Source organism: Tachysurus fulvidraco, chromosome 19 (assembly GCF_022655615.1).
Source record: "Tachysurus fulvidraco isolate hzauxx_2018 chromosome 19, HZAU_PFXX_2.0, whole genome shotgun sequence".
In the NCBI taxonomy this organism is placed as follows: Eukaryota; Metazoa; Chordata; class Actinopteri; order Siluriformes; family Bagridae; genus Tachysurus; species Tachysurus fulvidraco.
In genome coordinates, this window is record NC_062536.1 from 7,016,892 (window position 1) to 7,043,022 (window position 26,131).

Here is a 26,131-nt window from a genome sequence, read left to right on the forward strand (position 1 = left end):
ACTTGGGTTGGTTTACCCACCAGTAAAGCTGCCAAATCTTTATCTTCCATTTTCAAACCTAAAAAGAGCAACGTGGCTTTTTGATCATAACTTACACTGTCATATTTTAAATCATACTAAAATGCACAAAACAAGTACTTTATGTAAAACATAACTTGTGTTTTAACCTCTAAAATTCCCAGGACCCACACGGTTACTCATCACTCTTGTAACTTCAAGAGTTTTATTTCTACAGATAAGAAATAATTGATAGCAGTCACTAAAAATACACTAGAAGGTAAATAATAAAAAAGTGCTGAGACTTTACTGAGTTAAAGGTTTTAATGTAATTCAAATAGCATATGGCTCCTTCAAAAACAATCTGCTCTCTCCAAAGTCGAAAGCATTATGAGATTTGGCATCTGCTTAGGCTGAACAGCTAACAGTGAAAGAGGGAGAGGTTTAGATAGCTAGCCAACAATCTCTCTCTCTCTCTCTCTCTCTCTCTCTCTCTCTCTCTCTCTCTCTCTCTCTCTCTCTCTCTCTCTCTGTGTGTATAGATGAGATTCCTTGGTAAAAAGCAAATACAAGCACCACAACAAAATCTTTCACTTCCAAAGCCTCCATTCTTCAGTCTCTGAGCTGAATCTACATAACATATCTACACTTGAATGGCAGACAGGCAGACGTAAGCAATTTGAGTCAACATCCAGAAAATCACGTTCTCCTTTACCCGGCCATCATACCCACTTTATACTGAAATGAGAAAAAAATAATATATAGCAAAGACACCGTGAATGTCACATGCACACAAAACCAGCAATTACCCGATGTTGAATACGACCACAAAGTAAGGCTCCCAGTGATATTAAAAGCTCAGCATTGTCTATTTGCTAATGAATGTATGTCATAAAGGTGTGAAAAACTCTCATGTAATATTTGTAGGAAATTAAGACATGTCAAAGCAAGACATGTCAGGATCTAACTGATGGCTGAAAACATATCCTAAAATTGTGGTCGAGTTAACAGTCCCACGCCAGGACATTAAAATAAATAAATAAATAAATAAAGGAGCATTTGACTGCCAAGCTGTCAGAACGCATCACTGCACTTGTCCATCCAACTCAACATGTTTATCTGTCTGACACTGGAAAGTGAGGGCACAGCAGCAATTATACATGAATATGAAACTGAGAAAAAATGTATCCAACTGTAGAGCTTTTCAAGTATTATTTTTATAATGACAGAGAAAAACTAAAAAGCCATTTCTGTTTGTATCGAAAAATGTCACGAATGGCAAGACTGTTACAGAGATAGCCTTCGAGTCCCAGACATTGACCTTTCACAATGTTTCAAGCCTGTTTTTATTTATTCCTCATTTTTGTTTATGGTGTTTTGAAATGCGATGCAAAAAATGTTTATTTTTGGGTCTGACTTGTATATAAATGTTATCTTTATCTTCAAGCAGTGCTTTATTGTTTCTGTTGCTTGCATATTACTTGGGTTAATACAGTACTTAAAGATAAGCATGTACGGTATACTTCTGTACTGCTGAGAAATGCCTGATCATTTAAATCTGAAATTCAATTTAAATCTGAAATTCAACAACGAAATTTTTTTTTTCTGAAATAGATTTTTAATTTATTGAGTATAGAGTTTTGGATTTATAAAACTATCGATATATTGTGAATATATCTTGGCACACTCTGTCCTGGGGCTGATTGTGTGCTAATCTTTCCTTATGACCTCATCTTATGGCTGTTATATCATTTGTTTTGACCTAAAAAACTTTCTGTTCTGTTTTGATAAACATGTGCTGAACCCAGACACTCTGTGACAGTTTCTCCTTCCATAATTTTGATAATAATAAACTCGCCGAATGGCCAGTGAACACGTCAATGACTGCGTTGTTTCTACTGACGTCTTCTAACCAGTAGATAACACTGAATATATTTAATTTCTGTTCCTGGGTAGAAAAGTGTTATTTTCTAATAGTAGTTTACTAAAAGTCAGGAATAAAAACAGAATATAAACCCAAACTGTTATGTAACACAAAAATGAGTATAAAAGAATTAAAAGGCAAAAAAAAGATTTATTATTATTAAAAAAAAAGAGTATATTATTATTCTTTTTTTTTTTTGATTTATCATTATATTGTAAATTATTTCCATAAAGCAGATCCCAATCGTGTGTGTGTGTGTGTGTGCCCTGTGATGGGTTAGCACTCCGTCCAGGGTGTATCCTGCCTTGATGCTAGATGACGCCTGGGATAGGCACAGGCTCCCCGTGACCCGAGTAGTTCGGATAAGCGGTAGAAAATGAGTGAGGAAATGAGAGTGAGATCCCAATCGTCTCCCAACATCTTACATTTGAAGTCAGGTGCATCCTGGTAAGTGCTCTGAGTACGCGTCCATGCTCGACTTGAATATATCGAGATACAAATCATTATATGGACTTTGAGAAACATCCTGCAGCCACCGTCTGGATGTTCTTCACCAGTTCTTCTTAGTTTTCAGCATTGTGATTGCTCAGGAAACCCTTGACGCACTGTGTCAAAGCTGTTCCAAGCTGGTTTACCCTGTCTAGTGAGCTTATGGAGGAGCTCCTTACATTCCAAGATCTACTTGTACAGTATATGACTATCTGTAGTCAAATGAAGACACTCAGCTTTGATTTTTACCTCAGATATCTTAGAAAAGAAGTTTTAAAAGTTCTTGCAGGCTGCTATCTCCTTATCTAGAGCTGTGACAGGTTTCACACGGCCAGATTTTATACTCAGTGAGGCATCAGCACCTTTCAGGTTCACTAATGACTCCCAATTGGTGCTATTCCTTCAGACAGCAAACTCAGTCTGCTGTGACCAGTCCTGATTTTGCTAGTGTGCTTTGGTGTCCCTGTTGTCCTAAAGACAAAGTTGGCAGTAAAACCTTTTTGCAGACACTTCAGGAATGCCAAGTCTCTGATGACCTCCCAAAAACACTTGTCATACTTCAAGGCACCCAGCAATGTCTTGATGCTGTTGTAATCTTCTTTGAGTTCAGAAATAAAACCAAATATATGAAAACATTCACAGTTTGAGGAACAAAAATACATATTTTATACTTTTTTTTTGTCATTTTCCAATTAAACAATAAGGCTTACTATTATGGAACAAAACAAACCAACCTTAGTTACATAGTGAATTAGTAAGATTTACAGCAGTCATGTAGGAGAGAAGAAAGGTTGTATTTCTGTTCTTTCTTTCATATGTTAACTGACTGATTATTATAGTCATAAAATACTACATTATTAAATTGTTAGATATAATTATTAGGCCAACTTTGGAAGCGTGTATGTATATTTACCTCAAGTGACTGTTCATGTTATTAAATGCTACTTTTTTAAACTAAATGAGTATTAAAAACTGCTAGTAAAGAGGTCATCAGCTCTTTAAACAGAATGTAATGGAAATGAGACATAAGCCAGATAGCATGCAGCCATTACATTTCTATTCAAAATGAGTGTGCGGAAGAGCGGGACGATAACAGAAGTATACTTCACTGGAAATGCCCTGTCAAGCAATGTGTGGCAAACTTAACAACTGAAAGGATTTAAATTCTTATGAATTTAAAGTGTCACAATTGAGCTAGGTTAAATATATATAGTAGTATGATTCCAGGAGGTGGATGCAAGTCATAATAATGATAATAATAATAACATTAATAATAATAATGATAATAATAATAATAATAATAATAATAATAATAATAATAATAATAATAATAATAATAATAATATTACACCGTTATTATTATTATCAATAATAATACTAATAATAATAATAATAATAATAATAATAATAATAATAATAATAATAATAATAGTAATAATAGTAATAATTATTATTACTATTATTACTATTATTACTATTATTATTATTATTATTATTATTATTATTATTATTATTATTATTATAAGCAAGGTATACAGTCTGCAAGCATGAGGTAAACTTATGGCCAAAAACAGGCACTATTTCAGGCGATCAATAAACCAGATGTAAAAAGGAAAAAACAAACAAACAAACAAAAAAAACACAGGGACGTGAAAAACAGGAGCTATGTTCAAAACTGGGAAGTGATACAATGACAAAAAATACTAATCAAGACACATGAGAAAAACAACCAAAGACAATATACAAACAATCTAGGGATGGAGACAGGACATAAATCTAAACATAAACAAAAGAAATGCGTGAAAACACCGAAGTAGAAATGAGCGCTGTAACGCTGTTATGTGTAACGTGCAGCGAGAGTTGTGATAAAGCGCTAAGGAAGTTTGTAAGGAATCTAAGTATATCCTATTCTCTGTTAATCGTTTAGATCACTGTGTATAGATTTCAAAGCTTTTTTCTATTTGGTTTATATTATTCTGTTAGTATTTGTTATAAAAAAAAATCACAGTAGTTTCTTAGATCCAAAATGAAGGACAGATTAACAGAGTTTAAGGGGTTTAATAATGTTCATTAATGTGTTGTTGTTGTTGTGTTCTTCATGTGGTGACTGAGGATTGTGAAACTTATTAGCTTTTGGAAATGTTAAATAGTCAGAAATCAAATCAGAATGTCTCATACATAAACAGCTTTCAGCAACACACATCTCATTTGTACAAATAAGATGTGTTCATGCTAAAACATCATGAAAATTATTTGGAGAAGCTGAATAAGAAAATGTGGGTTGATTCATTTCAATTCAATTAATGATCTGTTAAAAAGAACATATTTCTGATCCATTAATGAGTCTGTTTCATTAGAGAAAACAAAAAGCTGTTTATTTCAGCATGAAGCAACAGAAAGAAAAGCCCTGGTGCAAATGTGTTCCTCAGTTGTGTTAAGAGACATAAAAAAGACAGATAATTATTAAATGAGAGATACAAGAGGAAAGATTATTATTGTTCACTTACATTGATGCCTTTCTGGAATACAGCTTGTCCCATGACATTTGCCAACATACGGATCAGTGCGGCTCCCTGCAGATCAACACACACACACGCACACACACACACACACACACACACACACACACACACACACACACACACACACACACACACACACACACACACACGCACACACACACACAAACCACATTTCACAGTAGTCTATCAATAATTCATTAATACATATGCTTTATGCTTTAAGGTTTGTGAACACTCGACCCTCACACCCATATATGGTTCTTCCCCAAACTGTTGCCACACAATTGTCTAGACTTTTATTTATATACTTTTCAAAGTATGACTTTGTTCACTGTTTACATTACAAATTCCCTTTACTGTAACTAAGAGACTCAAACATTCCACAATGCTCCTGTACACAAAGCCCCTGAGCTCCATGAAGACATGGTGTGTTACTGTCGGAGTGGAAGAACTGGAGTGTCCTGCACAGAGCCCTGACTCTGACTCAACCCCACTGAACACCTTTGGGATGAACTGGAACACTGACTGAACCCCAGACCTCCTCACTCTTACACCATCAGTGTCTGATCTCACTAATGCTCCTGTAGCTAAATGATCACTAATCCCCACAGCCACGCGTGATAGTTTTTCCAGTGAAAAACCATCACAGAAGAGTGGAATGTGTTATAACTGCAAAGACGTGGGAAATAAATCTGGAATGAGATGTTCATCAAACATGTATGGGTTTGATAGTCAGGTGTGTCCAAACTTCTGGCTATATAGTGTATATAGAATAAATACATCATGTTCACAGTTCTGTTCATTTAGAAATTTAAAGATTACGTCTTGTCATATTCAGCATCCAAAATATTTTTTGACATTTTTGCATGAGAACTAAAGTATTAAAGTATATTTAAAGTATTTTCACCCTAGTTGAAAAAATGTTACTGTAAGCTATTTGTAAAGGATATTTTGTCCTTCACAGAGAGTGAAGTGATGCACTGGTTGGAAAACAAAGTTTTGTTTCTTTTGGTTAATCTGGTTGAGTGCTATCTGTTGATCCCTCCCACCAGTCAGCTTTCCCTTGTCAATTGACAGCTACCAATCAGGGAAGCTGCAGTCTGTCATGTGCTTCCTCTAAAGAACATGGAGACAACCATCCTTATCTTTTAAAACAGGCTAGTGCAACACTCTTGCAGGATAGCTCTCCTCAGCTCACACAAGCTCACAGAAGCCTGCAATTTTCTAGAGATGCTGTGATTGACAGGAGAGAAAGTATGCCATCCTTTAAACCCACAGCCAGTTTCGGCCCATTGTCTCCAGAGATTTGAACTCATGATGTGAAGGTGAATGTTTTCTGTCATGCTACTCAGGAGCCAATTAACCTGAATCTATTTATATAATTGTTTGCTTTCAACCACAGTGTTCTTCAGAATATGAGCCATAATATATATTAATGATATATATTATATGACCATCATTTTTGACTACAGTTTTGTATATAAGTATATAATAATGTATAATAAATATATAATAATTGATTAAATGTATAATAAATAATTCACAATATATCCGTTTAACAATACATTGTTTACTTTCCACTAAATTCTTTAAAGAAAAGAAAATATATATATATATATATATATATATATATATATATATATATATATATATATATATATATATATATATATATATTTCCATTCAGGGGATGAGACAAATAATTTTAAAATAACAGCACAATTTCAAGCAAATAGCACTTGATTTTTTTCTTAGAGCTTAATTTTCTAGTCTTCATGAAAAATGAGCAGGAGAGACTTTTGCCTTTTTGTAAGCAATCCAGTCGAAAACTCGGTCAATATCAGCAGCTTCGAAAACTTCCTGTGAGATGGGATGAGAACTTGCCAAACCATCCAGTAGCATCACCTCATGAAGAACATCAGTCAGGAACCTCTGTTTCTCCTGCAGGACACACACACACACAGTTGATTTCACTTCACTTTACTTATTCTGCTTAGTAATATTCTACAATACTGATTTTTTTAAATTGCCCATTAGAGCCTGTTTATAGCCTAAAATATATCATTTTAATACTTAAATATAGCTGGAGGAACATTTAGTTCAAACAACAAAACATTCAAAAGGCATCTGAAAGTAACTGACAAGCCTGTGTTGTTTCTGAAGCCAAGAGAAGGTGACGAGTATGACAAAATAAATCCTCATTACCCAAGTCATACCATACATGCTCATACACAAATCCTAATGTTTATATGAACTAACAGAGACACTTTCACAACCATAAAAACCTGAATAAATCTCATACGCTATGTGTATACTTGAAATTGTAAGAGCAACTCTGTATCACGCTGTTATACGGCAACATCTCCTGATTTTATCATTCTCTAAAACAGCTGGCAGCGCTTCTACACAAACTCTATTGTCTCATAAACATTTATACCGCTGACTCTTCATCATAACCCCATTTTATTAAGCAGCTTAATAATATATACAATGCATAATGTAAAATTTAATGTTTCCTTTAAAACGTAGACATTCAAGTCAAGTCAAGAAGCTTTTATTGTCATTTCAACCATATATAGCTATATTGCAGTACACAGTGAAATGAGACAACGTTTCTCCAGGATCATGGTGCTACGTAAAACAAAGACCGGGCTAGGACTTGTAAGTAGTGCAACCTGGTGTACGCAGTGCAGGACAAGACAGACAAGACGGACAAAACACAGTGCAGGACAAAAGACAGTGCAAAAAATACAATACACAAAAGACAATAAACAATAAACAGGCAGCACTGACTGACCAGTGTATATACTGAATGTGAATGCTGAATGTTTAAACAATATTTCATGCAGTAATACTAGTAACATTATAATGCACTGTGAATGTTTACAGTGTCATCACTGAGCTCTTCAGGTGAAGTTTTTATTTATATACAGTATATATACAGCACACTTCATGCTGGTTTGGTTGTAAGCATTTGCACTTTTGAAACATTTTCCAGCTCAGGTAAATATAAAAGTTCTTAGACAAATCTCTCTCTCTCTCTCTCTCTCTCTCTCTCTCTCTCTCTCTCTCTCTCTCTCTCTCTCTCTCTCTCTCTCCCTTGTTTTTTTTCTTCTTTTCTTCTCAAACATAGCAAAATGTAGAACAACTCAACAACAAGGCAAAGAAATACAAAAGAGTGAATAAAGCCAACTGCAACACAAATCTACACCAATAACACTTACTGAGCATGTGCGGTATGCATCAACAAATTTCTATTACTAAGAAATAGATGCTAATGTAGGGTGAAATTACTTCTAATAGAATTGAGTGCATGGCACAGTTACCTTTGGATAAGGCAACAATGTAATGGGAAATGTGATTCGCTCAATAGCGCATATCAAAATGGGAGGTTTTTCTACCATATTTCACTCTAATTATATTAGAAAAGTACATCAGTGGATTTTAGAAGATCGTGTCCTACATTTATGCACTGGGTAATATTTGGTTTTTAATGTTTAGGTGGTTATCAAGCGAAAAAATTAATTAATCTAAAATACATATTTGGATGTTTTAAAATGGATTTAATTGCTCGATCTTTATAGGTAGGAATGAGATGCAGATATCTACCTGAAGTTGACAGGTGAGTTAAGGTACTAAAAGTAACCACAGTGAACAACAGAAATCTTTCAACACAAGAGAGAGAGAGACAGAGAGAGAGAGAGAGAGAGAGAGAGAGAGAGAGAGAGAGAGAGAGAGAGAGAGAGAGAGAGATATTGAGGTCTTCATATAATTGATATTAAATAGTACATTAAAGGTTTAAAATGCTGTTACATACATGCTACATGCTAGTTACATGCTAGTAAATTATAATAATTAATTTTCTTAAAATTTTGCTCTTAGAATTATTTTTGTTTTTAAAACAATTGTAATGTATTCGATCTGTTAAGTTGAAACTGTTTACTGTTTTTTTTTACTAATCCCCTATTGTTGCTTTTTTCACGAATCACCTGTTGTTGCTTTTTTTTACTAATCCTCTATTGTTACTTTTTTTTTACTAATCCTCTATTTTTACTTTTTTTTTTTTACTAATCCTCAATTGTTGCTTTTTTTCACTACTCACCTATTGTTGCTTTTTTTCACTACTCACCTATTGTTGCTTTTTTTCACTACTCACCTATTGTTGCTTTTTTTCACGACATGTGTGTGTTCATATACATGATTGTTAAGGTGTAGTCACAACAGCATTCACCTTGCAAATGCATTTTCTACATTTTCTGCACATGTTGCTTTTTTTTTTTTTTTTTTTTTTTTTTACATCCCTTGGGGTTGCAGAGCTGAGATCAGAGATCAGAAATATAGCCAGGGTTGGCAAAATCTCTATTCCAAATATGTATCACAAAAATGAAACTTCATTCTTGAGTCTGTTGTAAATCTTGCAATTAGACCAATTTTTCAAGGTTTGAGAGAGAGATAGATAGAAATAGAAATAGAGAAATAGAGAGAGAGAGAGAGAGAGAGAGAGAGAGAGAGAGAGAGAGAGAGAGAGAGAGAGAGAGAGAGCATCTGTAAAGTTGCATATTTCTCATTCTTACAATACTACTAATAATAAAATGAGCAGCATTAAAAGTCTCCATCTGGCCAATACATCAATACATGCTTTTAGTAGTGTGTTGATGCCCAGTGCCATTTCATTTATAGTCTTTCAGCTCTGACTCTTAAATAAAAGTAAAGTGTAAAGTGCTAAAAGCAGACAAGAGACCTAAACCCATGTATCTGGAAACATGCATCCTAAGGCCTCATAAAGAGACCAGAGAACAGCAAAGAAAATTTAGATGTAGGAAATATATATATATATATATATATATATATATATATATATATATATATATATATATATATATATATATATTTTTTTTTTTTTTTTTATTTGAACATCTTTACCTACCCTTATAGCCCAATGCACTGAAATAAAGTGATGGAAATATTTTGTGTAGTCCAAACTGCCCGGTGCATTGATCAGACAGCCAGTTTGGTGGAAGCTGGATCTGTATTCAGGATCGTCTTGTTACATTTCTCTAAATTATCTAGTAACTGACTTGCGTCTGTCTTGAACTTCTTGAATGTCAGTTAAGGTCTTTATAGCACATTTAACAACAAAATCTTTTTTTTCTTAATACTCAAGCACACAGCCCTGAAATAAAGATCATAACAGCATTGAAAAGCTTTGTATCAGATGTGCTCTTCATCTGTCATCCTCATACTGTGAGTGCTTATCTCCTGAATATTCAATATGGTTTTATTTGTTGTATCAGGCATGAATGTTTTTGATTTGATCAAAGCTGTAAACTGCATGATAACGTTTCGTAACCTAGAGTTAGCTATACTGTATGCTCAAATGACAAAATCAGTGGAATAATTTAATGCTGCTTCTGGTCTTTCACAGCCACCAGATCTCTGCCCACTTGAGCACTTGGGCCAAGATTCTGGGCCAAAGTATTTCTCAGTGCTTTCCAACACCATCATCAAAACACCAATTGAGAGAATGACTTTTGGACATATTGTCTTCCCTCCGGTACACAGAGACTTGTTTAGGCTCATACAAGCTGTTCAGTTGGCTCAGCACCTTACTATAGCACTTGTTATCGCATGTTGTTTATCGTTTACACTGAAGCCTACATGTACATTGCTAATTAACAAAAGCTCAGATAGGTTGCAGACCACTGTATCTAATGTACGTAAGCTTTTATGTTACACAGTTGACATTGAGCTTGATGTCAACTAGGTATGATTGTTTGTAACTGGCTAAAATATCACCTACTGTAATGACACTTGGGAAAATAAGGGCAATCAGTGTGGTCAGTAAAATGTGTTGCCCAAATTAGGAAGATATAACAGACACAATCAGTAAATGAAATGAGCTGAAAAGTGTCTAACACCCGACAAATAAGAAGCCTAATGCCAGATACCTCTGAAATATAACAATTAATGAAGTGCATTTCTGCCATAGCCTCACAAGATGGTCATTAAGGTGTACAAATGAAAGCAAAGAACAATGTGATAATTCAGGGACTGTGAATGGGTGAGAGAAATAGCAATGGATGAAACCCTCAACAGAGACCTGAATCGCTGGAAGCATGCCTGGTCTAAATCAGGACTATTTAATAACGCAGATGTAACCTAAAGCGTTAAATAACTGTGTCTGACTCGTGATTCGTAAAGTGCCAGAATGGTGAACACAATCCTCACGATTCACTCAGTGCTTTTTGTTATGCTGATGCTGGTCCTCCTTCCATTTGTTCATTCCCTGAGCCTCAAGTGATTTTGTCCATCACCACATGACTGCATTAAGAGTCTCTTCAGCATAAGTGTGTTTTCTCTTGCCCAGGTTATGCTAATTGTTAGAACTGTTGAATTTCATTTGAATGAAGCAGATTCAGTGTTGGTCATATCTAAATGGTATTTCGTCTAGCTTACTGCAGGTTTTGTAATATTTAAATAATGTCAGAAATTAGATATATGTCGGGTGATAAGCCGGACTGTTCCTGGGTTCCGCCTGAGACACTGTAAAACATTCACATCTTCACCACAGTTATACATCCCATAAAGCAGTTGCAATATTAAGTAAAGCATGATTAGATCGTTTAGTGCTATATTTAATATGTTAACAGGCTTAAGGAGTGAGATTCCTTTAGACAGCTTTTTAAATTAGAACACAACACACCAGGCATGATGGTTGTCATGACAACATACAGTATCAGCTGTCATTCAAGACTATTTCAATCTACAACATTATACATTTTAACATTAAGTCTCCGACATCACAAGTCATGAACATTGATTGATTGATTGATTGATTGATTGATCGATTGATTGATTTCTCTACCTTATTCCAAAAATACAAATAGTTATGGCTCAGGAAGTGCAGGAAGGAAATTGAAAAGAAATTCCAGCTCCTTCTGAAGGATCCCTAGATTTTTCCAAGCAAACTATAATATATAATGTTTTAAGATGTCCTAGATCTGCCTTATGTTCTCCATCCAGCAAGATTTACATAATACAGCAGTACTGGGAGCCAACATGGGGTGCCCTTGTAAGGTGCCTACAGTAAATAAAAGGATTTTCCATATCCCTGGTGGAATGGAAATCTACTTTTATTAGACATTTTTAATCAGTTTAAACAAATGAATGTTTTTATTGCGGAAAGCCTGATCTAAAACTAGTCAGGACAATGTTGGCTTCAGTGTGAGACATTTTTTACCTCTATCTGGATAGAATTACACATCTACACTTAGGGCAGTGGTATCTCAAGTGCTACTGGGTTTGCTCTGGGTTGTTGATTGGAAGATCAGGGTTGAAGCCCCAGCACTGCCAAGCCACCACTATTTGGCCCTTGAGCAAGGCCCTTAACCCTCATTGATTCATAGTCACTGTAATGTACTGTACATGTGACAAAAAGAACGGCTTCTTTCATCATTCAAATTGTAGATGCTTATGAACCAGCACTTTGAGAAATGACATGGGTCTGATATCCCCATTTACTTTAAAGTAATAGATATTTGTGTAAAAAAAAAAAAAAATCGCTTTTATACTTTTGTATGAAAATATTGGCTGTATCAAGAAGAGAGAAAAACAAAAATACTTTGTTAATACTACACATTCTTAAAGCACTAAGTGTATACTTTTATATGAGCCATTAACCTCCAATGTGGAGTGTTACATGACAAAGAACTTCAATGCTGAAAATGGACTCAACAATACAAGCACATTGTTTGGCCTTTGCTGAAATAAACAAGCCTGTTGGTATATGTTTCTGACAGCTTTGCACCATATTTGGCAGTGAATTTCACCCATTTGCTCCAGGTTGCTTGAATGGTGCTCGTGGACTGCAATTTTCAAACAGTGCTACAGTACAGATTTTTGATGGGATTGAGTTCTGGACTTTGACTTGGCCATTAATCTTTTTTATTCTTCAACCTCTCATGTGTTGCTTTGTTGCCTGAGATCACTGTTCTGCTGAAAGGTGAAAGTTTCTCCCTAGCTCTTTAGTAGACTGAAGCAGGTTGTCTTGCAGTATCTCCTTGTACTCTCAGCCACTGAATTCTATAGCTCCTTCAAAGTGACTGTTGGACCCTTTGCGCCTTCTCCCACAATTCCCCTTTTAGCTCTGACACTGAGTTATGAGGGATGGCCTTGTCTAGAAAGTGCTAGTATGATGCAGCTTCCATTTCCTCAGAAATGGAAGCTTGATCTAACAGTGCTCACTGGGATATCTAAACTCTTTAATATTAATAATGTTATCTTGTAGCATTTTCCAAAGTTGTGCCTGTTTATATACCTAGAATTTATATACCTGTTTTATTTCTTAGATTCACAGTCTGACCAATAGTATTTTAATACAAAAATATATTTTTATTTATTTATTGATTGATTGATTGATTGACAGGTAGAGGCAATTGTGTCCATGTTAATACTATAGCTTTATATCTATAGCTTTATCTATCATATTGATTTTGATATTGTGTAAACGTGAGGCTTCCACAGCACAGGGGTTGAATATTTATCCAAATAGCATATTTTCCTTTAGTAATTTCTGTCATAGAATATCTTATACATAACTTTCTATTAATGTATTAATATGAAGAGCCAGTCCTTTAAGGGACAGCATAAAGTGTCCAAAATAATACGACCACAATCTGATCATTGAACTCTGCTTCCTCTGCACTTATAAACAACTGTATTTCTTTTATACTTTACAATCCCTAACTGTCACAAAAGTCTAACATTTTATTGCTTATGTTCAGACCCAGCAGACCCAGTAGCCCAATTCATGTCTCTTCATGTATCTCCATCATTCCCCGTATGAGAAATGAAGTCCTCCAGTAACACCCTGGGGTCAGTAGGAGGTACCATTTTAAGCATCTGCTCTACCTTCTTCAAGAACAGAGAGACTCCTAACAGCAATTTGGTTCATAAACACAAATCAAAGTTTTCCTTATTGAGCCTTTAGATCTGATAGAGGTGGATAGAAGTGTCTTACCCACGAGGAACAACTGAATTTGGAAGTTTCTCTGCTTTGGACTTGTAAGTATTACAGCAGCTGCCTGAGAGAATATTTTATGGTAAGACTGTGAATGCCTTATGCCCAAGTAGCACTGAACCTTCTGGTTACCACTGCCTACCACTAAGCTTATAAGACGGCTCTATGTCACATCATTGTCTGTCTGTCTGTCTGTCTGTCTGTCTGTCTGTCTATGGCTACCTTTAAGGTAATATAACGGTTATAAGAAGAGTAGACTAATGCAGACAGTCATATCCAGTTGTCATATAGAGTAAAATGCTCACTAGACTTCAAGCACATGAGCTGATATTTTTCATCCCATGTCACTAATGCATCTGCAACATATTAGTGGTGATTGAAAAGGTGTGTGTGTGTGTGTGTGTGTGTGTGTGTGTGTGTGTGTGTGTGTGTGTGTGTGTGTGTGTGTGTGTGTGTGTGTGTGTGTGTGTGTGAAATACAACTGTATGTATAAGTGGATCATTTACTATATCATTCTGCTCCAAATATAGACTAATCAAATAACAAATCAAACAAAATAACATACTGTGGATTTTTTTTTTGTGTGTGTGTGTGTGTGTGTGGGGGGGGGGGGGGTTTAAAAATTTTATGTTTACCGTTTTGTATTCCGTAAACACGTGGGGCAGTAGAGTATTTCACAAAAATATAAATCACAAATGCATATGTCTTTATACATACAGTATGTGTAATTGTTCCCATTCCCCATTGATATGGTTAAACTAAAAGCTATTGATGAATTACTTTGTGTATAACACATTTACCTGAATAGTTGATTGTCAGGTTATTGAAAGATATAAGATTTTAGACCTCCCATAAATGATAACAACCATCCATCAGTGAAAAAGTGTCAGATAAAATAAAAAGCGCTCCACCGTTCTGAATTCTCCACCAGACACCATTGACATTGAAAGGACTCGTACTGGGCGACATAACTGCATCATCATCTTCGATTTAGTAAAGAATTGTTTTTTGAAAACATTGGTCATCATAAACTATTTTATGACTCATCCACTAGACATTAATATTGCCGGGGAATTCAGTCTCGGGTGCAACATGCACTGTAGCTGCAGGTTTTCGTTCCAAACAAACGCAATTACTGAAAATGGTGATTTTACATATTTAATCAGTTCATCTTGGTCAACAATCAAATAAAGTGTCCCACTTATTTGGCTGGAGTGAAAACCTGCAGCCAGATCAGACTGTGTAATGCCTCACATATTTGGATGACAATTGTAGAAAGATCTCAGCATGATAATTTCTCTATATGCTTATTTGATTCAGTGGTGAGGGTCTATAGTCCTCAGTTGAATTCTGCACTCACAAAAACATGCTAGTGGGTGGATTAGCTATGGTAAATGGTTATAATTTACGTCTCAATATACGTATGAATAAGAATGAAGATATAACAGAAAAAAATCACATCCTGGACCATAACTTGTAAAAGAGCCTAAAACATCAATGGATGTGGGAGCTTTTTATTTTACTAGTCTTCTCGGCCATACTAATGGTGTTCATGGCCAAAAGGTATCAATGTGATTCTAATGACACTTCATTGTGCTGGCGATTGGGGCAAATAGACTTTGAAAACTTTTCAAAAGACTTTGATTTTGCATAATGGTATCTTTAACTTGTGTATTTTTTATCCATTATCTGTCTGGTGCAACTCATCAACCATCTGTCTCAAAGTGCTAGAAGCACTTTTATTTTCCCCATTGTGATACATTACCAAAATGATGCTACATGTGTGTTTCGTACGTTTTAGGAGCCTAGGAACAATTTTTAAATAATATAACTTTGCAATAATATTTAGACATGCCATTAATTTTGCCCAAAGAGTGTATGTAAAACAACAAAACACCAAAACGGTCTGTTATTCTATGTTCATATTTCAGTCAAAAACTTCCTAAGCTCTAGTGGGTTTATATTCCATTAGTGGTTTATATTAACGGATAATGATAATAAAATGCTTCATGCATGTTTTTGAATATCTTTTGTGGGATAATTCTGGTTCTTTCAGCAAAAAGCCAATAGTATTTCATTCATTCATTCATTTTCTACCGCTTATCCGAACTTCTTGGGTCACCGGGAGCCTGTGCCTATCTCAGGCATCATTGGGCATCAAGGCAGGATACACCCTGTACGGCGTGCCAACCCATCGCAGGGCACACACACTCTCATTCACTCACACAATCACACACTATGGACAATTTTTCCAGAGATGCCAATCAACCTACCATGCATGTCTTTGGACCGGGGGAGGAAACCGGAGTACCCGGAGGAAACCCCCGAGGCACGGGGAGAACATGCAAACTCCACACACACAAGGCGGAGGCGGGAATCGAACACCCAACCCTGGAGGTGTGAGGCGAACGTGCTAACCACTAAGCCACCGTGCCCCCTCCAACAGAATTTTTCCATTGAATTTTTCCACTGCTTTTTTTAAATTATTGCAAAAATTTAACTCTGACCAACAAAGAATTATGATTCCTGCATGTTTTGATCTAGATAAAAAATTGAATTGAATCTTAAATACAATCAGCAGAAGTAAAAAGCTACAACTCTGTTCCCTTATAAGGATCCACTGTGGTCTGCTTGTTAATGTTGCTAGACCATTTATTAGGCTTTTGTGACAATCAAGGATTGTCGAGAGGGGGGGAAAAAAAGGAAAAATAAACAACATAGCAGAGACCTACAGTATGATTCTGTCAGGACCCGGATGGAGGTGGATACGAACAGACCCGTACGCAGGATAGCTTCAAATGAAAGGCGCGCTGCTTAAGGCAACGTGGCTCACATATATACAGACAGGGACAATCACACACAATGGGGAACAGGTGTGATGACCGGGAGGAGCAGACAAAGACGGGGCAATCACGTGACACAAACAAACACAAACGCACATGGCCAAAAGTCTGCGCGGATCCCTGACAGATACCTTTGCGGCTGTGAATTCAGGCATCAGGCCACATATATTTTGGACACTTTATACTGACTCTCAAAATGAATTAATTTAAAGTGAAACATAAAATAATACATCTGAATTAAAGAAAAGTTGGAATAGCTTGTAAGAGGGCAAGCATAAACACAATGGGTTTGTAGATGAGTTGTCCTGTTCAGAATGATTATGTTTAACATCCCTGAAAATTCTGTAGTCCCACTTGGTAACAAAAAAGCTTTTTCAATACACTTTAAAGCTTCCAAAAATCATTAACGCTGTATTACTGATGTATTTCACATTGTAGAATAAAAAGTAATAATAATAATTATTATTATTATTATTATTATTATTTCAGGCAATTAACCGCCCTTGGAGGCAAAAGTAATTTCCATAAAAATAAGAGAAAACAGGAACAGATATTAAAATGTTACCTGTACATGATTATTATTACCAGATTATATATAGATATACAACATTAACCATAATATTTTATTTATATACTGTAGTTTTTAAATCAGTTTAGTCCCAAAATGTTACTTATCCAAAATAAATCACAGGAGCTCACCATATTCCACTTTGGGAAGAGAAAGTCAGTCCCAACGTACTCGAAGAAATGAGCAAATCCCTCTTTGAGCCATACGTCTTCCCACCACACCGGCGTGACCAGGTCTCCAAACCACTGTTGAATGGAAGAACAGAGCTGATGTCTCCAACATACACATACATACTATATATATATATATATATATATATATATATATATAACACTGTAATGAGTAAATGTTATGATTGTTTTTGGCATTTTAATATCATCATAGTTGTAGAGAGATAATAAAAGTATATCAGTAAAGCATACAGTCTAGAACGTATTAAAGACCTCAATAGTGCAATATACTGTAAATGTCATGCTTCTGTGTGTGTCCTGTTTAAACTGTATGAATACGGCATGTATGCCAGACTATGACATTGGGTTGAACAGTTAACAAACTAACATGAGTTGCAACTCTGACACTGTTTTCACACAGTGAAATAATTTCTCTGAATAAGAGAAATACTACTTAGTAAATAATTTCATAGGACGCAGAGCTCTGTAAATAAAAACATCATGCCATCTTAAGTGTAAGATTACAAAAGCCCTGAGTTACAAGTTGTAGGAGGGAAATGTTGTGTTGTTACTTTACCTTAATGGTCTCGCTATTTCCATTTAATACTCTCATTATTTCAGTTTAATAATCTCATTATTTCAGTTTAATAATCTCATTATTTCAACTTAATGATCTCATTATTTCGAGATATGCTGTTATTCTAGGAAACTGTTGCTGTTATTACTTTAGGAATGAGAAAGTCATGGATCCAGCATATTATCATCATATATTATTGTGTTATATCAAATGGTACTTTGTACACATGAGCTACATAAAATATTCCTACTATACATTGGGTGAATAGGATTAATACTGTATGTCAAATTGGTGGTCTGTCTGAATCCTCAGCATTTAAAAACATTAGGCAAGAAATACCAGGATGAATATTGATTTCACCAATATTCCATAGTATGGAGCCAGAGCACATTCCACTATCCCATAATGTAAAGGGAATGGTGTAAGATTAAATGTTTTAGGTATTAAGTATTGTTTATTTCATTAAATCCTATTTGTTTAATAAGTTAGCAGTTTAGTCAAGTGTTGTTAAAGTTTAAACTAAAATAAAAAATGAGATCGCAGGTCCTACAACAAAGCCAATATGGCAGATATAACTGGATTCTACTCATATTACACAGATATTCTGATCTGTACACATCGGTACTGAATGAAATGCAGTAGGTTCTGAAATGCATTTGAATGAAACAGGTACTGAATCAAATTAATCGAATGCCGTAGGTACTGAATCGGACACATCCAATGAACACTTAACATACACAAAACAAACTCTACTCTTACATTATTTGCACATACTTACTTATTTATATTTCAAATTTGCACATTTTTTCCACTGTACGTACGGCTGCCTTTTTTATTCACTGTACATACGACTGCATTTATTATATATGTGTTCATGTCCTATCATTGCCATTCTGTTTACACTGTGGAGCTCCTGTACTAGAACAAATTCTTCGTATGTGAAAACATACTTGGCAATAAAGACCTTTCTGATTCTGAATGCAGCAGGTTCTGAATCAAATGCAGCAGGTACTGAATCGAATGCAGCAGGTACTGAATCGAATGCAGCAGGTTCTGAATCAAATGCAGCAGGTTCTGAATCAAATGCAGCAGGTACTTAATCGAATGCAGCAGGTTCTGAATCAAATGCAGTAGGTTCTGAATCAAATGCAGTAGGTTCTGAATCAAATGCCGTAGGTACCTTCACGTTACACAATTTCCGGCATGCACTTCTTCTCTATTAATGTGAAAGAAACTGTTTTTTTTTTTTTAGACAGAAGCTCTTTGTTCAAATAATCCTATCCAATATATCACAAACAACATTTATTGTGTACTGATTATGAACAAAAGACAGGATAGCCTGTTTTACAGTGAGAGAATTTATCAGACCGCACAGGAGCTTATTTAGGTTTTGTTGTGTGAGAATGAGCAGATGGGTACATTGTTGTCCTTGGAGATTAACCTCTTGTGGTAAAAAAAAAAAAAAAAGTCTCCCTCCAACACCCCCCCCCCCCCCCCACACACACACACACACACACACTTTTCTTTGCAAGCCAGGGCTCTTTATTCATGCAAAAGAATCCCAAACATCCTTTCAGGAACAGTCCTCCACTAAGAAAGCCACAGCTTAAAAGTGCTGTGACTATTGTATCTGAATAGGCTGTTCTCAATCTCAGAGGGCTGCTTCTCCTTTGACAGGCCCTGTGCGCTCAGAATGGCTTTTGCTAGTTCAGAACTAAGAGTCTGAACTCAGAGAAAGATGGCACTCATGCACTTTGTTGAATAAAGCAGAAACACAGAAGGCACTTTGAAACACATCAAAATATGTTGGGGGCAAAAATGTCATGGATTTACAGTACTGATGAAGCCACCGATTCATAATTATATGATCAATGAATCATTAAACCTCATAGATGGCATAATGTCTGAATTCTGGATACTTATATATACTGTAGAAAAGCCATAAAAGTAAAACTGCTGACAGGTGAAGAGAATAATATTGATTATCTTGTTATAGTGACACCTGTCAAGGAATGGGATATATTAGGCAGCAAGTGAACAGTCAGTTCTCAAAGTTCATGTGTTGGAAGCAGGAAAAATGGGTAAAGCGTAAGGATCTGAGTGACTTTGACAAGGGGCCAAATTGTGATGGCTAGATGACTAAGCATCAGAGTTTTGATACCTACCAAAAGTCTAAGGTAGAAAAACCAGTGGACCAGTGAAAGGGACAAAAGAACCCAAGGCTCACTGATGCATGTAGGGAGTGAAGGCTAGCCTATCTGATCCAATTCTACAGAAACGCTACTGTAGCACAAATTGCTGAAAAAGTCTGGCTATGACAGAAAGGTGTCAGAACAATTCTCTCCCTGAAGTTCTCGGCATAAGATGTTAATTGCTGTGTGAAATAAATAACCCCAAGGACAATTTATTTTTATTCTTGTTGTGAGTTAGGCACCAATTTATACAGTGAGTATAAATAACATGGAGCCAGCAGTATAAAGTGGTATGAGACTCTTTCTAATGAAAACAATTAAGACATTTCATCAACAGTATATCAAGGCAGGGTCATTAAATTGCTCACAACCTTCTGCTTTATATACCATGTCGGATCTGGAAACTTAAAAACTAGGTAATGTTTGGTGTCATGTGCATTGTTAATCATGTCTTGAACTTTAAGATAAGATCTGTGAATGCACAATACTACGGGTTCATAATCTAGGCATGGGAATTTATGAATAGGAAACTGTTCACACTGTGTCAGAAGCACAGTCGATGAGATGTGTGAATTGGAACTCAATCCCAGGACATTTCAACCAATCAGCACCGCTAAATGAAGAGAGGCAGGAACCATGACATTACAATTCAGTATAAAGTCCAGATTTTGAGCCTTAATTCCGGATAACCCTGCCTCGGTCTTAGACTAGTCTCCAACTTTGAAAGAAATATAGTACAGCAGGAATACTCTGAGCTTCTAGTAAAGACATACATTGTATAGAGTGAGTCACAAAGTCTTTTTCCAGAATTTCTGGGCAAGCTGACTCAACTGAAGCTATACCTGCACCTTCGGTATGATTTTTGCTGAAATGCATACACACCGAGTCAGAGGCTTTTATCTGGGATCTCCAAAGAAGCAGACATGTCGCTAGACATGGCTAGACGTCTATTCTCACCATCTCTCAGGGTATAAGGAAGCCACGCATCAAGACTCATCTCTGTTCTAAGGTCTAGGTGGTGGACTGAACTTCTCCTAGATGACCAAACAGCCTAGATGAGTCAAACAAAGCCCAAAGACCTACCTCTTCCAGAAGTAGTTAGTCTGACACTTAAAAATGGTCTTTTCTTTCTATATGACCTCCCAATAGAGTTTTTAGACTGATGGAATCCTTAATCTTTTACCTATTGAACCAATATCAGGGTAGGTTCATTGATAGAAACTTCAAGAGCATTATTCCATTCACTCTGGACAAGGCTGTCTGCTGAATACCATACATTTTAAATGTATATGTTTTGCACGATTTGGCTAAACGGAGGACTCTCTCTCTCTCTCTCTCTCTCTCTCTCTCTCTCTCTCTCTCTCTCTCTCTCTCTCTCAATAGATGACATTGATGACTATACAAGCTACTTCATGGATCAGGACCACCATTTGACACCTGTGGTGGAAATTTCTAATCTTAAGATGTTCATAAGGCTTTGTTCTTCTATGCTTGTACCCTGTTTGCGTCATAACCAGAGACTGACATCATCAGTAGGTTTTGTTAAGATTATGACAAGGGAAGTAGGGACTGGGGACGAGTTGTCCATAAACAATGTCCTATAGGTCCTCTAGAAGACCTTGGCCTGGTCAGATTAGCTTGATCAGGAGATGCATGAGGTAATGTTGAGCCAATGATTGATGATGTTTTGCTTTTACATATCTTCTGTTCTTCTTGGGTTCTGTCTATAAAAACCTTGATTGCTCTATGTTCAGTTACAGTACATGATACAAAACATCATATGGTTATTGATCGGAGGATCGGGGTTCAAGGCCCAGCACACTGCCACTGCTGGGCCCTTGAGCAAGGCCCTCAACCCTCCCTGCTCCAGGGGTGCTGTATCATAGCTGCCCCTGCACTCTGACCCCAACCTCCTCATTTGGGGTATGTGAAGAAAAGAATTCCACTGTGCTGTAATGTATATGTGGTGATAATAAAGGCTTCTATGTCCCCTTCTATCTATATAAAAATAAATACAGATGCACCATCTTAATTAGAAAACGACAAATCTTTAATAGTCAGACGAGCTCTTGTGAATCTGTACGTTTCTGAATTTCAGAGAAATCTTATTGATTGGCTTCTCTCACCGTATTGGAGTACCAAACAAGAGCAAAAGGTAAATGTCACAAAATGATACGATTCAGCAAATTCTACCCAGCTAAAAACAAACAAATCAGCAATTTGTTATAAAGAACAAAGTGGCACAAGAAACATAACAAAGAAGCATATCAACCGATTCACACGGTATGAAGTCAATTTGCAAAGTTTCAGAACTAACTTCTTAAATATACACTGCTTTGTTCTTTTGAGCTTTTACACAAGTATATGTAAACTCTGTAAGACGTAGAAAATAAATAACCTTCCAAATGATCTAAATAACATGAATATGAACTCCTAGCACTGATAGTCTATGCATAAAGTTATTGATTTTGTACTGCAAAGAGGCACACGTTCTCATCTGCAAAGAAAAACTAATTTCAGCATCTTTTCACAGATGATGCACATTATCATAAGGGAGGAGTGCACTAAATTAAATGATGGGATCAACAAACCCAAAAGAAATAAGCTACACTCAATAGCACTAGTTATTCCTTTCCATCAAGGGGAATTTCACTTGTTGCATATAAAACTGAAAAAAAAAAAACATGTGGAACGAACATGAATTTAAAGATCCCGCTCATATCCGTCCCTACACAGTTAATATATCTCCTCATCCATAAAGTATATTTGTTGCCAAATTCAATCTCAAATTCTCTACCCAATAAAAACTAGTCAAAATGATTAAACGTCCAATGTGCAAAAAGAGTGCACCTCTACTGCCTCATTTCTACATTTCAAAATTAGATAAGCTATTTAAATGTGATTGAGTGAGTGTGACATGTTTATGTCCATCTGTTGCATAATAATATCCGCACCTCGTGGGGGCTGAAGGGTAAATCTGAAATCTTACTTTTTTAACCAAGTCACCAATTATGTTGCAGAAATGTAATTTCTTGCTGTATAGCACCTTTGCGAGTTATTAAAATGAACAGCTTGTCAAACATATGGCTGAAAGACTGCATGAAGATCTGTTCAGGTGTTCATGTACAGTTTATCCATCACAGGGAATTGCATGTTTCAGACCAAACTGTTGACACAAATATTTATGGTAATCTTGTATATATGAGGTAGTCATCTGGCTACTAGTTACATTGTGCTGAATGACCCAAAATTGATGGAAATCTCTCTCTCTCTCTCTCTCTCTCTCTCTCTCTCTCTCTCTCTCTCTCTCTCTCTCTCTCTCTCTCTCTCTCTCTCGCTCTCAATTAGACGCAGGATATTTTAAATTATAATAACGCAATGAATGTGTTTACACAAATGTGAGTGAAGGACCTAAGCTTGGTTACAGAAAACAGGCTTGTATTCAGTGCTACACATTTAGGCATATATTAAAGTCATACACTAATCTGCCATCACATTAAAACCACTGACAGGTCAAGTGAATAACATTAATTATCTTGTTAGGGGTGGGATTTATTAGGCAGGAAGTTGCAGCACCAAATTTTGATGCCATTCATGTGGATTCATGTTAATTTCTCATGCCATTTATCTCATATCTAAACCACAGCATACGTTCAGAGATTTTGTGGAGTCCATGCTATGAAAGGTCACAGCTACTTTTTCAGCACAAAGATAGACTTACTAAATATGATATTTAATTTAACTGCATAGTTAAATATATACAACAAGTGAATATGGGCAGAGTTGTATCATATTTTGTATTGTGAGATTATTCCAAATCACTCTCACTCACCGCTTATCCGAACTACCTTGGGTCACGGGGAGCCTGTTCCTATCTCAGGCGTCATCGGGCATCAAGGCAGGATATACCCTGGACGGAGTGCCAACCCATCGCAGGGCACACGAACACACACACACACACACACACACACACACACACACACACACTCTCATTCACTCACGCAATCACACACTACGGACAATTTTCCAGAGATGCCAATCAACCTACCATGCATGTCTTTGGACCGGGGAGGAAACCGGAGTACCTGGAGGAAACCCCCGAGGCACGGGGAGAACATGCAAACGGAGGCGGGAATCGAACCCCGAACCCCGACCCTGGAGGTACGAGGCGAACGTGCTAACCACTAAGCCACCGTGCCCCCTATTCTAAATCAAATAAGATAAAATAATATAAATTGGACTGATACCAGATCATTGATAACTTTCTGGAAATATATGTTTAAAATCAGAAAAGCTATTTGGAGCTATAAAATAATGTTTAGAAAGACTGCAGATTTAACAGTAATTTGGTTTATTGTAATGTAAAGTACAGGATACATTTCATTTTTTTTGTTGTTGTTGTTGTTGTTGTTGTTGTTTCACTGCTGTCAGTCCCTGCTGTTAATTGTTGGCCCCGCCCACTTATTTGTTACCATGGACATTAATTGCACTCAATCTATTCCCCAGGTGTTTTTGTCTTAGTCTTTGATTGTCTCTGCCTTGTGATTGGTTCTTGTTCATTATATCTACTCTGTTTGTTCATTTCCCTGGTGTTAGTCATTTTTGGTGTAGTATGTTCCCTGTCCCTGTCCCTGTCCCTGTCTCTGTCTCTGTCCCCTGTTCTGGCCAGTGTTCTGCCCTGTTTTTGCCTGCTTATCTGTTTCTTGTTTTTGTTTAGTAAAAGTTCAAACTGCATTTGGACCCTCACTCGCCTTTGTCTCATCATGACAGCAGTATTGTGCTTTATTTATTACTTTTTTTAAATGAATAATGTTGTGAAATTAAATAAAAGTATGAAGTAAGCATGGATGATTGGTCCTTGGAGAACATATCCTTCAAACTATAAGCACAAGAATTATTTTCATTCAATGTATCGTTCAGTTTTAAATCCAGCAAGAAAAATCTAGCCTACAGCATGCATAGATATTATAATTTCTTGGCCCCTGTTTAGTGTCTTGTTTCTTCATTTAAATATTGTAAAACTAAACATTTGCACGTCATTATATTTGTCTCCTTTTTGCCTAAAAGCGAGTGATTATGTTTAAATATTTTGATCTAGCTGCTGTTGAAAACTCCATCAAAAGTCCGAAAAAATCATGGGCGTGAACTATACACAGGTTATTTGCATAATCCGAATGGAGAGCCTAAAAAAAAATAATTCAAGCAGATGCCTAATGCTTAAATCTTTGAATACACATAACATATCCCTGTGTAAACACTGACAAAGCATTTGTTTTTCGAGTATGAATGATCCACAGTGATAAATCTACTTACATGCAAAAATCAACAGAATGAAAAAGCTGAAGAACGTGAGCTTTCCCAAGCATTTCTACGAGCTTGGCAGGTGATATCACCACTCAACACTCACTTACCTTAGTCTCTCTCTCAACACCACCACAGATACTCACTCCTGCTCTCTGTAATTGGACCTGTATGCCTGAATGGTTGCACTGCACAGACATCTTAATCTTAATTTGATTACTGTGTGTGTGTGTGTGTGTGTGTGTGTGTGTGTGTGTGTGTGTGTGTGTGTGTGTGTGTGTGTGTGTGCTGTTAACAATAAGAATAGAGAGTGCTATATTTCTGAAGGGCCCTTCACATCAACTTTAAAGCCTTGAGCATTAACATAAGCATGGTGTGGAGCCTCAGAGGAATCGGCGAGACCTTCAGAGCTAGGGATTGATTATTTCCTTTTTTTTTTGACCCAAGTACAACAATAAATGCTAATATGTACAGCTCATGCAAATTCCCACAGAGAGTGTGTCTACTGCTAATGAGGAGAGAAGAGCAC

General features: G+C 36.3%; 1 protein-coding gene across 1 annotated transcript in view; it reads right to left on the reverse strand.

Annotated features, from left to right (window-relative positions):
- The window catches only part of LOC113647232 (thyrotropin-releasing hormone-degrading ectoenzyme), a 152,069-nt gene that overhangs the window by 49,271 nt on the left and 76,667 nt on the right, over positions 1-26,131 (reverse strand). The window contains exons 6-8 of the mRNA XM_027153864.2: positions 17,494-17,607; positions 6,736-6,873; positions 4,918-4,983 (exon numbers count right to left, since the gene is read on the reverse strand). Of these exons, the coding sequence (XP_027009665.1) occupies positions 4,918-4,983; positions 6,736-6,873; positions 17,494-17,607 (318 nt within the window). The remainder of the gene's footprint in view (positions 1-4,917; positions 4,984-6,735; positions 6,874-17,493; positions 17,608-26,131) is intronic.